The following is a 15,630-nucleotide window of genomic DNA, read 5'->3' as shown; positions in this document are numbered from 1 at the left end:
ATTGTAAGCTAATTAATGATTCCCTAAAAGTGGAACATTTCTCAAGCATTATGTGGCAAACAATGACAAATGTGTAAAAATGATTATGATGTTCATCATCATTAAAGCTGTGTGTGTGAGCACTAGCTTCTGTGAGACAGAGGTGCAGCCCAATAAGGACTATATGCCCTTATTGGGCAACAGAAAGATAATATACAAAGTGATTAAAAACAACGTTAATTTTACAAGTAGAAGGGAAGAGTTCAATTTGTAGTCTAGCTGCTTTATCATAGCCTCTGTTGACATTCTTGAGCAGACTTACGTTATTCTTGTTACAGAGGTTTCAAGCATCAGAATAATAAATCCCATTTTCAAACATTTTTTCCCCACTGCAATATTAACACTTCTCACTAACCCCGGCAGATGGACTGCACTCAACACTTTTAGGGACGGCTACTGGCTGTGACTTTTATTTTGTGGTAATATATGGATAACGTGTTTAATGTGATTTTGAGGTCTATGTTGGATTGCTGTATTGAGCTTACTCGGCATGCCGAAAGCCAATTTCCCTTCCCTTTCTTTTGCACGATCAACATCTCAGCTGTGTAAAAGCGAAACAAAATATAGTTGGTGACATGTCCCCTTCCCTTGATTTAAGGATACGGTTATTTACATTCTTTTTTTTATGTTATTGTCAACAAATCTCCCAAAAACTCTCTGAATATTTTTTGACTTTCCGACTTTGTGTTGCACTCAAACCGAAGCCCATTGGTTTATATTTAAGACATAAATTTTTAAAAGTAGCGTAGGTAGGTTAAGAAAAAAAGCGCAGTTATTTCCTAACACAGGTAGACGCTACACTTTTTTGTCAACATTACTCAGACAGTTGTAAACAGTGTATTTGTTCGGGGCTGTTTTCAGCTGTGCATTAGAACACCGTTGGTGCTTTTGAGACTATTTCAGCAGCAAGACCATGTTTGAGCGATCGGCTCAAATACAACATATCCAACAATAGACAACAATGATGTTCTATTGAACAGAAAAATTTAAAAAGTCAAAATACATAGTCGTATGAATTAATTATCAGTGTTTTTAAATGGGATTTGTTTTCCCTTCATGGTTGGACACGTTTTCTTTTGTGAGATACCACCTGACACTCAGATTAATCTGATGAGTCAGTTTCATGTGATGTTGGTAACAAACACTTCACGGTCACAAGGGATGCAGTTACATACCGGTACGTGTTGTTCTTTTGTGCAGTTTAGACAATTAATGGTTACATTATCTAAAGCCTTCGGATGAAACTGAATACCCAAATTAGTTGCCGTAGGTGTCTTCAAAGATAATGGAAACTCGCTGGTTTGTTGTTCATCAGCTGGATAGTTAAGCACGTGTTGACATTCCGACCTTTTTAATTCAGACACTCACGTGAGAGGGCATAACCTCCCAGACAGACAACACAACAACACTGCTCTTTTCACTTAGTAAGAACATTGTTTGTATGCTAAAAAAAAATGCCTCTGTGGTCCAGGATGTATCTCCAGAGATGTTTTCTTCCAGAGTTTAAATGCCCCAGTATCATTTTAATTAGGCAGCTAGACTACAAGCCACCCGCTACAGTGTCTGGAGCTCTGTGTAGTAAAGTGCCGGTCAACAACTTCTCTTTGTCTTCAGGCCACAGCTGGTGGCAGTTGCCAAAGCTTGATGCAATTTCTGAGACAGTTGATTTTTATACCAGATTTTAGATTATATACGAATACAGTTGTAAACATGCGAGATAGACGGAATTTAAACACTTGACCATATGCAGAAAACAAATGGTTTGTTGACAGATATTCTCACTCCATTACTCACGTAATGTGCTATTTGTGTGTTGTTGCAGAGATTGTATACATTTAAATGAGTTTAATCTGGACTGATGCCTTTGGTGACAGTTTGTTGATAGAGCTCTGAAGCTGGCAGAGTCTGGCATACCTTAACCTCCTGTTAATGTATTCCAGGACCATGTCTTGGCACAATTGGGAGCAGCTGGGCTTACATATTTTATTCTTCTTACTTCCGACTTGTCGGATGTGTTAAAGTGCTTTGCCGAATTGGACAGCAGCCCATACTACAAAAACCTTAAAAGTACAAGGTGTTCTTTCTATTTGTATTGGCTGTTTAATAATGTGCTGTTTTTATAGATGGAGGAAAGATTGAACATTTTAGTCAGAGTGAAATATCGGAAGATTTTGTTCTGTGGTTTGGAGTTTGGCAAACGTGTGTGGAAAGTGTTAAACGTAATGTTTATGGTGTGCACAACCTTTGTGTCATCTGACTTTTTTTTTTAAGCGTTACTGACGTGATGAATAATGAAACGAAATGTTATTTCACGTCCACAATCATTTTGTTAAGGGTTTATTTCCGAATGGAAAATATCTCATTTTATAATGAACCAGTTCCCTGAGCAGAGAATTAAACTGTAACTTTTTGTCTGTGTGATTTCTCCCTCTGTTTCCAGGGGATGACTTTTCCATCATTCAGCAGGAAATCTTCATGGTGAAGGAATGCATGCACCACAATATTGTGGCCTACTTTGGGAGCTACCTCTGGTAAGAGCCAGCTTAAAATACTCCTGCTTTGTCATTTTATACTTAGTATTTGCTCCTCTCTCGCAGCCAGTATAACATTTGTGAAATTCTTACATTACTGTCAAAAGGATTTAACGAGCCGCTGTCTGAAAGTCACGTTATGTATGTAATTACTGAATCACACCTGTGTGTGTGTGTGTGTGTGTGTGTGCGTGTGCGTGTGTGCGTGTGTGTGTGTGTGTGTGTGTGTGTGTGCGCGCGCGACATTGTGACTCAAACCTTTCGGTTGCTGCTGCTGACTGGGCCCTTCAGTGCCAGGTCGCAGCTCTTCTGTTTTAACGGAGCCTATGTTTTGTGGCTGTTTTCTGAGAGGAAGTAAGGCTGGTCCGCCCACCACTGCCTCAGACTTCCAGCAGGTTTAACTAGAATATGAGGCTCAGATCTGTTTTTTATATGGCTGTTAGTCCAGAGAGATGCACGTCTTATCACAGCAGGCATGTCTTGTACAGTCTCGCCGCATAGAGCACAAATGGTTACTGTAAAATGTTAACGAGCGACCCACCATGCGTTGATTATTATAAAACAAGATTAATTGCATTAGAAGAACCACAATTTTATTTGGGGGAATTCATGTTTCCACTGAGACCGGTTTCCCGGGCTAAAATCATGTCCATGTCCAGCTGAAATGTACCATGTCCACGTTTTAATCAGTCACACTCGTGATATTTTTAGCTTTTTGATGAAGGCATGACATCATTTTTTGCCCCTCTCTTAGATATCCAGTTCACTGACCGAAGCACAAACCATTGTTTGTTTTTCACCTTGCTGATTAGTTCAGCTTAACTTGTTCAACAAAACACCTTTTGAATGTTTGTGCTGCTTAATTATGTTCAACCACTTGTCAAAATATTTGGATACTTAACGAGACACACTTTATTCTGTAACTAACAGCATTTTTTTCTGATTTCATTAGTCGAGAGAAACTCTGGATATGTATGGAATTTTGTGGCGGAGGATCTCTGCAGGACATTTATCATGGTGAGCTTTTCTTTCATTCAAAACAAGTCAGATGCAGTCATAAAATGGTTTAAATACTCTACATGCACCCTGCAAAAATTCAATGAAATTGTCTTTCAACAGTGACGGGACCTCTCTCGGAGCTTCAAATAGCATATGTCTCCAGAGAGACTTTACAGGTAATTATACTTCTTTTTTTTCTTTTCTTTTTTTTTCAATTTTAGTTGAACTCATTACTGAATACATTCACCTTCACAGGGTTTGGGATATCTGCACACCAAGAACAAGATGCACCGTGACATTAAGGTATCATCTCTTTTCTATTTAGTTTAGTTTTCTTTTAACCTTAGAATTATCCTGGTCATGCCCACATGCAGACGCTTTGCCTAATGCCAACTCTGACAGAACAACAATAAAAAAAAAAGTCAGGAGGGGAAAAAAGAAAAGGAGAGGTGTGAGATTGACAAAAAGAAACAGCAGTTGAACTGCAAATGCATCTGTTGGTCCTCATGCAGTCCAAAGGTCAGACTTCTCTCTGATGCAGCAGCGCGGCAGAGGTGTGACCTGAAGTCACAGGAAAAAATGTAGCCGGGGATTTGCTTACTTGAAAGCATGTGACCAGTGGTGTCACTTGGAGCGGTTTTGTGGTTAAGCTGAAGTTCATCACGCCTGTTGCATACACACAGACTGGAGCCTCAGTTTCATGTGTATCACAGAAGGTCAGGGTTGGACCTATTATCTTTACTCTGCGCTACGCTGCGAGCACTTCCTGTTTCCTCTGCTCTCACTGCAGGATGCCAGCAGAGAGACTGTCAGTCACCGCCAACAGAAACACTGTTAGGAGGACTGTCGAAAAGCTGTGATTCTGGTGCACCTTTACTGGCAGTCTGATCAGTAACAGACCAGCAGTTAATGTTTCAACTAGACCAGATGTTACTGAGAATGTGTTACACATGATTGGCACACAGCAGCTCAGCTCAGTATTTTTCAGCCTCTGTCTTATGAGATGCTAAAATATTATTATGGTCTCTTGAATGTATTTTCTCAAAGTTAAAAAAAAAATGTTTATGGTATTCCTTGAACAGGGTGCCAACATACTTCTTTCAGTCAACGGAGATGTGAAGTTAGGTAAGTCACGCTTTACCGTCTTAGATCTCTAATAATTTAACACCTCTGTAGCTTTCAGTCGTATGCGGATATTACATAATCTAAAAAATCATGTCATTCCTTGTTACAGCTGACTTTGGAGTTGCAGCCAAAATAACAGCCACCATTGCCAAAAGGAAGTCCTTCATTGGAACACCTTATTGGTGAGTGTGTCACCATCATTTAATGAGCCAGTGCTCCTTTGACTTTGTTGAATAGGTTGAAAAACTGTGAGGGGTTATTTTGCCTCAGGTTTTTTTTTATATTCTGAGAATCATTGTTTAAATACTTAGAAACAGATACTTTTATACTCTGTGTACAGTATGTTTGTATTTTATCTAACAACATCTAGTTTATGGTGACAAAATGTAGAAGTGGTTAGATAGACGCCTCCCCTAAAAGATACCAGTAAAGATTCTCATGGCAGCTGAAGTGTTTGAGTAAGACAATGAATCATCACTAGCTTCAGGGCCGTTGTTCAGTCACTGACCCTGAAATCTAAAGACCCTGTCAAAGGGGGAAAAAGTAGTTTTCCTACACAGATCACCAGGGTATCTCAATATTAGTACCAGCGTTGTTTTTCACTTCAAAGAGGCCTCCCGAACCAACTTGTTGTTCTTATTTTAAGAGCGTCATCACTGAATTATTGTTCTTAATTTGCGTAGGATGGCTCCAGAAGTAGCAGCAGTGGAGAAGAACGGTGGCTACAACCAGCTGTGCGATATCTGGGCCGTTGGCATCACGTCCATAGAGCTGGCCGAGCTGCAGCCTCCAATGTTTGACCTTCACCCGATGAGGCATGGCTTACTTTACTCAAAAAAAGATCAGTCCGAACTTCTTCAGATGATTCTGAAGCTTCTTTTCTCCTTTTGTGTTACCGCCATGTTTCATCATGTATTTTTCATTAAATGGTCATACTGTTAAGGCTGTTATGAAAATAAGATTTAGGCTTACTGATGTATATTTCCCACTTTAAGTGTTTTTTTTCCCATAGGGCCTTGTTTTTGATGTCGAAGAGCAGCTTCCAGCCTCCAAAGCTAAAAGACAAAAACAAATGGTGATGGTCCCAGAGTATTCAGTGTGCTGCTCTAAAATTGCTTCATAATACCTTTCGCTTTAGTCTTGGTGACAACCATTGCATTGAAACAAAATCATCTTCATCCACAGGTCCACCGCCTTCCATAACTTTGTCAAAGTGTCTCTGACAAAGAACCCAAAGAAGAGGCCCACTGCAGAAAAACTTCTATCGGTAATGTTTCTTATTGGTCGCGTAGGCATACCGTATGGTGGAGATTATACAGGAGGAGATTGAAATGTTTTCAACAAAGAATGCATTGGAAATTCACAATAGAAATTTAGCATGGTAGCCAAAAGTCCTGTCTATGTTTACAGTTAAGTTGAGAGTAGAATATTGCATTGCCCAACAAAGAAGTGGAGAACTTTAGTTGTCCCAATGAGCTTCTGTGTGGCTTGGCTAAATTTTTTAGCTTTGTGGGTCAGAGCAAGATCATGGCCCGAAGAGCTTAAGTTATTAGCAATTACATTCTTAAATATTGTCAACAAAGCCTCAGTCCAAAGGTAGAAGGCTGGCGCTCCAGCCTGTGTGCATATTCCAAGACAAACTATCGTTTTAAGATGCCCACAGTTCTGCTGCTTCTGAAAAGATATCATCAGTAATTCACTGCATGTCTGTGCATCAGTAATTGACTGCATGCAATGGTCCAGAAATCTGATGTTCAATCCAGGGGGTTTAATTACTTGAGAACCGTGAAAGCCTCGGATGTTACTTGTTACATGGAACTTGTGTGAAATTAAGAAAGTCAGACTACAAGTAAACTTTTTTTTAAATGATGCATCAGTTCATAATAATTTGCAATCTTGTCTTTTTTTCTTGCAGCATGTGTATGTAGCCCAGACGGGTTTGACAAGGAGGCTCGCTGTTGATCTCCTTGATAAGATGAACAACCCAGACAACCACCAGCATTACAGTGAGGTGGACGATGATGACCTTGAGGTAATATCAGATTCCGTCGCATCTAAAATAGCACCAATACTGGGAGAAATTTGCAATTGCTTTGACAAAGTAAGAAAGAAATGTAAAGTCTACACAGCCAACAAAGAAGTGATCAAAGAAAGACACATTGACAACTTTTTCAACAGTATATACTCAGAAATATCGAAAAAAGAAAGTGCCCCAGTTCTTGACTATTGTTGCATGTAATATATAAAAAAAACAGCAACATGATTGGAAAAAAAACGAGCATTCCTTGTCCAATTTAACTAGATCTGGTTGTAAAACAGACTTTCATGCAAACACTGAAAGAGTATCAGCGGGGAATGTAAATATTTGCACACCATGTTTTTTCAGCAACTTGGTAAAAAAGGTGATCTTGGCTGAAGTCCGTTTTCATGTTCCTCTTGCACTCCCTTCCCCCCTCTTCTTGATTCTCTCCGCCGACATTATTATTCCAACTGGAATCAACATCACATCTACGTGGCAGCCAAAGAGGTGGTACGAGTGCCTTTTTGAAAGACCATTGTGCTTTTCTCCCCCTGACAGCAGTAGCACTGTCTTGGCCCCCATGAATGAAAACAGCCTGAAGGCTATTGACTGCAAGCAATGGAGCTTGTTGCAAACACCCAGTCTCTGGGATGCATAATAATGTGACGATGCATAGACACAGTACAAAAAGTATCTCTCAGTTCTCTAGAAGCTTGGCATGCAAGTTTCAGGATTTTGTTTCTTCAGATTCTTTTAGTAGAGATGTCTTAATTGTTTTAAATGACTCCAGGCTATGCAGCGTTGGTGTTATATAATTTGAAGGCGCTTTACCCTTCTCTCTGCACTTGTCTTATCAAGCGCTGCTCCCACTGTCAAAACCTTTTTTCTTATCTTTTAATCTTTGTCTCTGTCGCTCTTTGCCCCAGCCACTCTCTGCAGTCAGACACACAATCCGCTCCACCAACAAACAAGCCAGAGCTGAGAGGACGCGCTCAGAGATGGACTGTAAGTAAACTAAAAGCACAAACGCATCACAAAGATAAAGGCCAACCCCCTGCTATGCATCTGTCCTGTCATTGGTCAGTACGTCTGTCAGCCTGTCTGTGTAGGTTGGTAGAGGCCCGTCGGCTTGTCAGAGGGTCGTTCCATTAATCCTGCAGAACTGACTGGCACTTTTCCAGACCACAGCATGTGGTAGTGTGCATAAAAATAGCCGGGGGATTCACGGCAGAGAAAGTGAATGTAGTTGAATCCATTAAGTTATCTTTCCCTCATCTTTATTTCGATGAATAATGTCTAATAGCTTGTCTGAAGGGGTCATGAACGTTTCTTGAGGAATTGGGTTCTCGGTCAACATGTGTCGATACTGGATTTGGCAGAGGATCCATCTCTCTATCCGCAGCCAATAAATGTATTTTTTCACAACCCTTCAGAGAAGTTGTTGTGTGTCTGTGTTGTCGTCAGTAGTTGTAGATAAAGTCTCCTGTGGGAAGTGTGACTGTTTCTCATTTCATCATTTTGGGTTGACGTAGTAACAGTCCAGTGGTGACCTAAGTGTCCTTGTTGGTTGCGTGTCATATTTATCTGGGCGATACTCGCTGTGATCCTTTTGTGTCTTGTGCTTGTTCGTACTGTGATTGTACCAGATGCCATTCCTGTTTAGTTGTATCTATATTTCTCACAATTACATCTGACTTTCCCTCCTACATGAAGCAAACAATGGGAAAGACCAAGGAGGGCCATGCTCAAGTCCTAGCTTCACTGAGGGACACAGGGTGGACCCAGGTCAGTGACAGAGTAGTGAGACAGTGTGTGTTTGCTCAATTCCCTAGCTCACTCCCAAGACTTCCTGAGAATTAGGATAATGTTGTAGCACATAACAGACCATTGTGTTTGAGATTTAAGTGGCACTAATAAGGTGAGTTGATCTGCATGTGGTGGCTACTTACAGTTTATTTAGCTGAAATAGAGTTTGGACATTGTGATATCTTGGTTCCTGTGAGACGGACTGAAATAATATTACATTGTGGATGACTAATCAGATCTTAACAACGAAGTAAAGTTTGAGTCATACGTCTCACCTGATTCCTCACTTTCTTAAATGTATCGTTGCTGTAAGTGACTCACCTCCCCGCTGTTATATGTTCTAAATGCTGCAGCACCTCCACATTATCAGCATACCTCAAACAGAAAAACACACACGATGAAAGAAATATCTGTGGTCTGAATTCTTGAATACAAAGTTTCTTTGTTAATGAGAAGCCGATTATGCGGGAGTATTTATTGGCAGCTTGGTTTGATTTATTTCGCCTTCATACCTACAGCAGGATCACTCCTGTTTATACTGCACACTAAACCAGTCTCCTCTGTGGGATCAACTGTTTGACAGAATGTGACCTCAAACCTAAACTAAGAGGAATCTCTTCCCTGATTTGTTTGCATTTTGTGCTTTCCCACCAATACGTCCCCAAAGTAGACAGATCTGGTCAAGTGTAATCTGTGTTTGTCTCTGGTGGCCGACGAGTCTTGAGGCTCCAGACCAAATATTCACATAGTAGCCTAATAAAAGAGTGGAGGACCTCTGTGCTGTTTTGGCAGATACATTGCAATGGAAGATGTGCTATTGGTTCATTCTTTCTTGCACGTGATTTTCTGTTAAGAGTGTTTTCTAAGGCTCCTGCTACTAATGCACATGAGTACTACTCTCAAGGCTTTGTGTGTCTTGAAGTGTTGGCCTCTGATGCCCTCTAGTGCCAAAGGTGTGTGTAAGAAGAAGAACAAAACCCACAAAACTGAACACATCTTTTGTCATTTACAGTTGACAAGCTCCAGTTTGAGCCACCTCTCCGGAAGGAAACTGAGGCTCATTCTGAAATGGTGATAATCATATTCTGTTTCAACAATGTTTCATCAATCAGTACTGAAGTGCTACTTTCTGTGTCTATTTGTAAACGATTAATTTGTACGTGATGTCAAAAAAAACAATATCTACAAATGAAAAAAATAAGTTTATTTTAAATTCTATTTGTGTGCACATCTTTCCACAGGATGTGAGTAAAGATAATGACTTCCCTTCCCCCTGGAGTCCCTTTGCAGAGGGAGGAATAACAACCAGGTAATCCATGGAAACTGTTGTCACGGGAACTGCTCCTGTTTACCCCTCCTCTCTCTTGACCTGGCTTACTTATGAGATGGATGCATTCCCAAATTCATTCAGAGAAAGGAAACTAATACATTATTCAAGTTTTTGGTCTTTGGAGTCTGTTAACATTGAAAATAAAATGCAGGGTTACACAATATTAGTGGCAGCGTTGAGTAACAACATATAGTTCAAGAAAGCAAGAATTCTGATGAAAAGACTGACTGAAGCATATAGATTATGCACAGTAATATAAGTTATGGATGCTTCTCACTGTCTCTCACATTAACCTGCTTATTCACCAGAGCTAACCTGTCTGTGCATGAACTCACTGCCCCTTGTCTGCACTTTGATCTGTTGCTTCGGCCTGTTGGCTCCTCCTCACTTGTTCAATGTGCTTTGACTGTTTTTCTCCTTCCACTTCTCTCTGTCCTCTTTTGGCTGTCGGGGCTCTCTGTCTCCCTCGTCTTGTCCCACGAAGGAGCCTTCTCAAAAGCGTTGAGGACGAATTGTTCCAACGGTAACACTAACACTGTCTGTGCTGTAGTAGCCAACCTCCATCATCCACTCCACTCCTCGCCTGCCCTCTGCCACTTTTTTTGCAGTGACACCCCCACCCCAACTTCATTCACCATGCGTGGTGTGATGATAGCTGCAGATCAAAACTGTGCGCTGCATAAAAGAGTGTGACACAACCGGTCTTGTAGAACAGTGTGACGCACAAGGAGAGCGTGAAATACTGTAGCGTTGCTCAGACTTTACCCTGCATAGACAGTGCTGTACACTAAAGCTGTTTTAAAACTTCTACTAGCCAAACAACTTTGTAAAAATTGCATCACTTGGATTTGTCTCCAGTTCTCTGGATAATAAAGAGATGTCTGAAATTCTTATTTTTTTTAAAACTAACGACCATAATGAACATTAAGTGATGAAAGACCTTTTGTTTTTCGTTAGAATTAAAGCTCTCTAGGGTTGAACGAATACACCCCCCTCCACTTCATTAGAGTCATGCTCTCTTTTTCTCTAAGGGGGGGTATTACGTAAATATTTGCACCATTAACACCACTCACGAGCTCCTGAGTCTTATTTCCCACACTGATCGCTGTCTTTGTTTACCTGCAGGGGACACATTGCCCATCTTGAAGATGCCTTTGAAGAAGTGGAGCTGTGAGTTCATTACATCAAGATTGACACAAAAACATTGCTAACACGTTCTATGTGTCCATGTCTATAATATATTTTAGACATTTTAAATATATAGCCCTGTATAATAATAGTTATGAGCAGTCACGAACATTCATGAGGCCTTTCAACAGTAATCACATGACTTGTATCATATCCCATCACATTTGGAGGTATAACATATTGTATTTCCCATAGTTGTAATACATTATTATCATATACTATATACAGTATAATTATATGCACATGTTTATAGTGACCTAAATAATAATTGATGAAAAACATATCTCCATTTCAGGTCAACTCTCAAGCCAGGGTTTCCTCCTCCTCTGCCTCCGAAGGTGAGCCCCAAAATCCTATTTTATGTTTTGCTGTATGAATGTGGTGCTTTGCATTTCCATCGAACTGTTTTACTCTTTTTACCGCTCAGCCGCGATTAAACAGCTCGTCGGAGGAGCTCGGCCTTAACGACGAGAGGTCTCTGACGGTCCGGAGGTTCCCGAACTCTGAGAACGGGCCGGGCCAGGTGGTTCGCATCCAGAGCACACCTGAGCACCTAGGCAACAAAGTGGAGCACTCGCCTCCAGATTTTCTCTCCGTCAGCGTCAGCAGCCCCGGTCTTTTGTCTCACGCCTCTGATCCTGGTGAGTCTTCAGAGATATTTACACATGTCAACCTGTTCCTATGTCTTTCATTGGTGTCTAAATGAAAGCTTATTTTATCTTTACAAGCTCTCAGTAAATCTGAATGTAAAGGTAAGGGAGCCTGATGTGAATGCGTCTGATCTTTGGTTTTAGATTCTGGGTGTTTGACAGTATGATTAATAGCTATATAGCAAATGTAATTGTAATCTGTCTGCTCACTCTTGACAGATAATGATTCGGATGACAGTGTGAATGGCGGCAGTCCCAAGATGCCACCCAACCGACAGCACCGAAAGGAGAAAAAAGATTTCCCTGTGAGTCTGGAGATACTCCATAATATACTACGTTGCAACATGTATTTCAATCGTGATCAGACACACTTCACAGTGGAATTTCATCTTTGGTTTCAGAGCCTATATTTTATATTTTGAGTGTCTCCAACGGCTGGCTGCTCTCGCACTAAAACCACAAATATGATGTTTTTCCTTTTGTCAGATCCAAACACTGCGCTAAAGAGGGAATTGTGGCATCCACTCATGTCAAACTTTAGTTTACTTTGACAGAACACACAAAAAAAACACATTGGCTCATTGTTGAGGCTGAAGTGAAGCCGCTACATTTAAAATAATTGTTGCTGTGTTCTGCATCTCCAATATTATGTTTTTTTACTTTGTTTCCTCTGCTCCTCGTTAGAAACCAGCCATCAACGGACTTCCTCCCACTCCTAAAGTACTGGTGAGTGGATCCTCTGCAGCCTTCACTCTCCCCCTACTGGCCTCGTTTCATGGGCATTGTCATTAAACTCTTGTCTCTGCTGCTTGTACACTTTGTAGATATTTTGTGTCCACAGAGCTTTTGCTTCAGCTCAGCTTCAGCTCATTAAACGCTGGCTGACATTTCGGCGCTTCACTGAGCCAGAGGCTGCCTGTTCTGAGCCATGTTGCTCTTTCATTTCAGATGGGAGCCTGTTTCTCTAAAGTATTTGATGGCTGTCCACTGAAAATCAACTGTGCCACGTCATGGATTCATCCAGACACCAAAGGTACAGCTCCCTTTTAACAAGCGTGTTACACAAACATCTTGTTATTTCGGCCTAATTTTTAAAAAGGATATTTTTCTTCTAGATCAATACCTAATCTTTGGGACGGAGGATGGCATCTATACGCTGAACCTTAATGAGCTGCATGAAGCCACAATGGAGCAGGTAACAGGAGATAAAATGAATTTAAAACCAATTAATATAACCTGGATCAGTTAAAAGAGTTATTTACTTTGTAGGGGAGGTATATATTGTTCTATAGGTGTAAGTGCTAGTTGTTCATAGGACTTTTTTTAAAAACATCTGTAACCCCAAAAATTCATCTAGTTATCTCTTTCGAAACAGAGATCCGCTCACACTACAAAGTAACTGTAACTACATACAGAGGCTGAGCTGTGATTGGACGCTTTCTGTCTAGAGGAGGAGAGTGAACAGTCAATTGATGTTCTTTTTTTATTCTTTATGTAGCTGTTCCCGAGGAAGTGCACATGGCTGTACGTTATCAACAACAACCTGATGTCTTTATCCGGTAAGTGGTGGGCTTCTCACAGCCTCCTGCTTTACTGACCACTGTCATAACATGCTGCCTCTTTGTCTTGTGTTAACTAGCTGCCTCTGAGGGCAAGCCAGTCACTCCATATCTGCAGCCTTAAATTCACTGTTTCTTATGTTTGTCATGTCATCAGCCTCTGTAAACTTTGTTCTTGTGGTCCACTGATTCATGAGTGACACATCTGGCTTTATCCCTCAGACGTACTGGTCTCTGTAGGTTACAATGTATAATAGCTGCACTAGCAAGTATAGTTTGTTTCTTATATTAAAACGGATGTGTGATCAGTTGTCTTTTTATCTTAACTGGAGAGGATCGAATAGGAAAGTTTGGGTTTTACCGTCAGCTGTTTGTAACCTCTGTTTTCTTCTCCTCTTCCCTTGGACACTGTCCATCCTCCTTCGCTCGCCTGGCTTGATTTGATATTCTACTAACTGGCTTCATCAGAAGGTAATCATGCTTCACATCATCGTCCCACTTCTGTTTTTACCCCTGCTCACATCTAACCTTTCTACATGTGAAACCTGCTTTATGGATCCAGAATGTGTACAGGAAAATCAGAACGGGTGTTTGAAACGACGTATAGAAATGTGTACCCAGTTCTTGTTTGTCATATTGAAAATAAATATATTTGAACTCCTGGTTTTGATTTGCTGCTCCACTACTGACAGCTTTGACTCATGCATACTGTTTTCTGCTGCAGGGAAAACCTTCCAGCTGTACTCTCACAACCTCATCGGGCTGTTTGAGCAGCTGAAGAAGCCGGGCCTGGCTGCTCAGTTCCAGACTCATCGCTTTCCAGACAAAATCTTACCCAGGTGAGACCAACATGTGTCAGTTTTATGGTCTTGTATGTTGTTGTTTTTTTCTTGCAACATGTTGCCATGCTCATGCTGAGCCGTCTTTTTGTTCTTCACCGTCTACCTCCTTGACAAACTACCGCGGTGCTGGTGGGGGGAAAAAAGGAGAACCACTGGCCGACTTCCCTGTTTCTAGACGTCATCAGCTCCTTTAAAGTCACAACAACTTGACTGTTTTCTCTCCTCAGGAGGTTTGCCTTGACAACTAAGATCCCCGACACAAAGAGCTGTCACAAGTGCTGCATTGGTGAGTGGCCTTTGCCTCCCAACCCCTCTGTTTTATTTACTCACCCTTCCATCATATTGTGCTGTGTCAAGGCATGAGTAACATCTCAAGTTTGGGCGTGTCCCACTTAACTTTGCTGCAATGTTTGTCTTCTGTAAGCCCTCATGACTTTATATATATTGTGTGTCAATGTGAGTGGGGTTTGAATAAATTAACTTTTCTGAGACACACACTCTGATAAAAGTAAACCTACGTAGCACAATCAAGCTACACTTTGTGACAGTGTTTTCTATTTCACAGTGAGAAATCCATATACAGGCCACAAGTACTTGTGTGGAGCGCTGCAGTCTGGGATTGTCTTGTTGCAGTGGTATGAGCCCATGCAGAGGTTTATGCTTATCAAGGTACATTTTATTTTCTTATCTTCAACTTAAATGACTCTCCACAAATTTCCCTTGTAAGACTACCTGACTATACTGCAAAGTTATGCTATGTATATTTATTCATTTTCTCTGAGGAGGCCATCTGTCGTTACATGTTATAATCTAGCTAGAAATGTTTGTTTTGTGTGTGGCAAAAACACTAAATTACCACTAGCTTTACACATCAGAACTTCATTGTTGGTGCTTTCTTTCTCCTCCAGCACTTTGACTTCCCTCTTCCAAGCCCACTGAAAGTGTTTGAGATGCTGGTGGTCCCGGAGCAGGAGTATCCTCTGGTGTGTGTGGCCATCAGCCATGGCAGCGAGCCGGGCCAGGTGGTCCGCTTTGAGACCATCAACCTTAACTCCTGCTCCTCCTGGTTCACAGAGATTGGAACAAGTAGGTCAAGTGTGTACTCGGTTGTGGAGACGAACATCATTAAGTCAATACAAAGACGAGTTGTCTATTGGCAGTAGCCTCCTCGGAATGCAATGGCAGCCTCACGTCTCCGGGGCTTTATTATTAGTGAATTGCTTTTGTGCAGTTTGAGCATTCAGACACATAACATATGATGGCTTGGCTTTTTCTTTACTGTCTAGTCTAGTAGTATGTTTCTTCTGCTCAAAAACAAAGCAAATAACTCCTAAGGAGAGTGAATATGTATAGAACATGCTATGGGCATGATCTAGAACAGTATTATTGGTAATGTTGTACCTTTCCCTTCCACAGCTCATCAGCAGGTGGATGCAATCCACGTCACCCAGCTGGAGAGAGACACAGTATTGGTGTGTTTAGACCGTAAGTACAATCTCTTCATCAGCTTGGACCGGAATCTGTTCAAGCGGCTTATGTAC

General features: G+C 41.1%; 1 protein-coding gene across 4 annotated transcripts in view; it reads left to right on the top strand.

The window, feature by feature from the left end:
* Window positions 1-15,630, top strand: part of map4k5 (mitogen-activated protein kinase kinase kinase kinase 5) — a 28,147-nt gene that overhangs the window by 6,800 nt on the left and 5,717 nt on the right. The window contains exons 4-31 of one of the 4 annotated variants that reach the window (XM_068580319.1): window positions 2,480-2,570; window positions 3,523-3,587; window positions 3,690-3,745; window positions 3,825-3,872; window positions 4,652-4,694; window positions 4,804-4,876; window positions 5,378-5,509; window positions 5,707-5,769; window positions 5,880-5,961; window positions 6,610-6,726; window positions 7,641-7,719; window positions 8,428-8,499; window positions 9,533-9,591; window positions 9,762-9,829; window positions 10,976-11,020; window positions 11,334-11,376; window positions 11,466-11,679; window positions 11,767-11,790; window positions 11,908-11,993; window positions 12,373-12,414; window positions 12,637-12,721; window positions 12,804-12,883; window positions 13,187-13,247; window positions 13,972-14,086; window positions 14,317-14,375; window positions 14,655-14,758; window positions 14,998-15,175; window positions 15,506-15,574. In XM_068580319.1, the coding sequence (XP_068436420.1) occupies window positions 2,480-2,570; window positions 3,523-3,587; window positions 3,690-3,745; window positions 3,825-3,872; window positions 4,652-4,694; window positions 4,804-4,876; window positions 5,378-5,509; window positions 5,707-5,769; window positions 5,880-5,961; window positions 6,610-6,726; window positions 7,641-7,719; window positions 8,428-8,499; window positions 9,533-9,591; window positions 9,762-9,829; window positions 10,976-11,020; window positions 11,334-11,376; window positions 11,466-11,679; window positions 11,767-11,790; window positions 11,908-11,993; window positions 12,373-12,414; window positions 12,637-12,721; window positions 12,804-12,883; window positions 13,187-13,247; window positions 13,972-14,086; window positions 14,317-14,375; window positions 14,655-14,758; window positions 14,998-15,175; window positions 15,506-15,574 (2,253 nt within the window). The remainder of the gene's footprint in view (window positions 1-2,479; window positions 2,571-3,522; window positions 3,588-3,689; window positions 3,746-3,824; window positions 3,873-4,651; window positions 4,695-4,803; window positions 4,877-5,377; window positions 5,510-5,706; window positions 5,770-5,879; window positions 5,962-6,609; window positions 6,727-7,640; window positions 7,720-8,427; window positions 8,500-9,532; window positions 9,592-9,761; window positions 9,830-10,975; window positions 11,021-11,333; window positions 11,377-11,465; window positions 11,680-11,766; window positions 11,791-11,907; window positions 11,994-12,372; window positions 12,415-12,636; window positions 12,722-12,803; window positions 12,884-13,186; window positions 13,248-13,971; window positions 14,087-14,316; window positions 14,376-14,654; window positions 14,759-14,997; window positions 15,176-15,505; window positions 15,575-15,630) is intronic. The other 3 variants (XM_068580321.1, XM_068580320.1, XM_068580323.1) reach the window with 3 other exon arrangements.

This window comes from Clinocottus analis, unplaced genomic scaffold, assembly GCF_023055335.1.
Source record: "Clinocottus analis isolate CAN_PGR_092001 unplaced genomic scaffold, fCliAna1.0.p SCAF_17, whole genome shotgun sequence".
Lineage (NCBI taxonomy): Eukaryota > Metazoa > Chordata > Actinopteri > Perciformes > Cottidae > Clinocottus > Clinocottus analis.
Note: the sequence above shows the minus strand (reverse complement) of the source record. Positions and strands in the feature narration are given on the sequence as shown.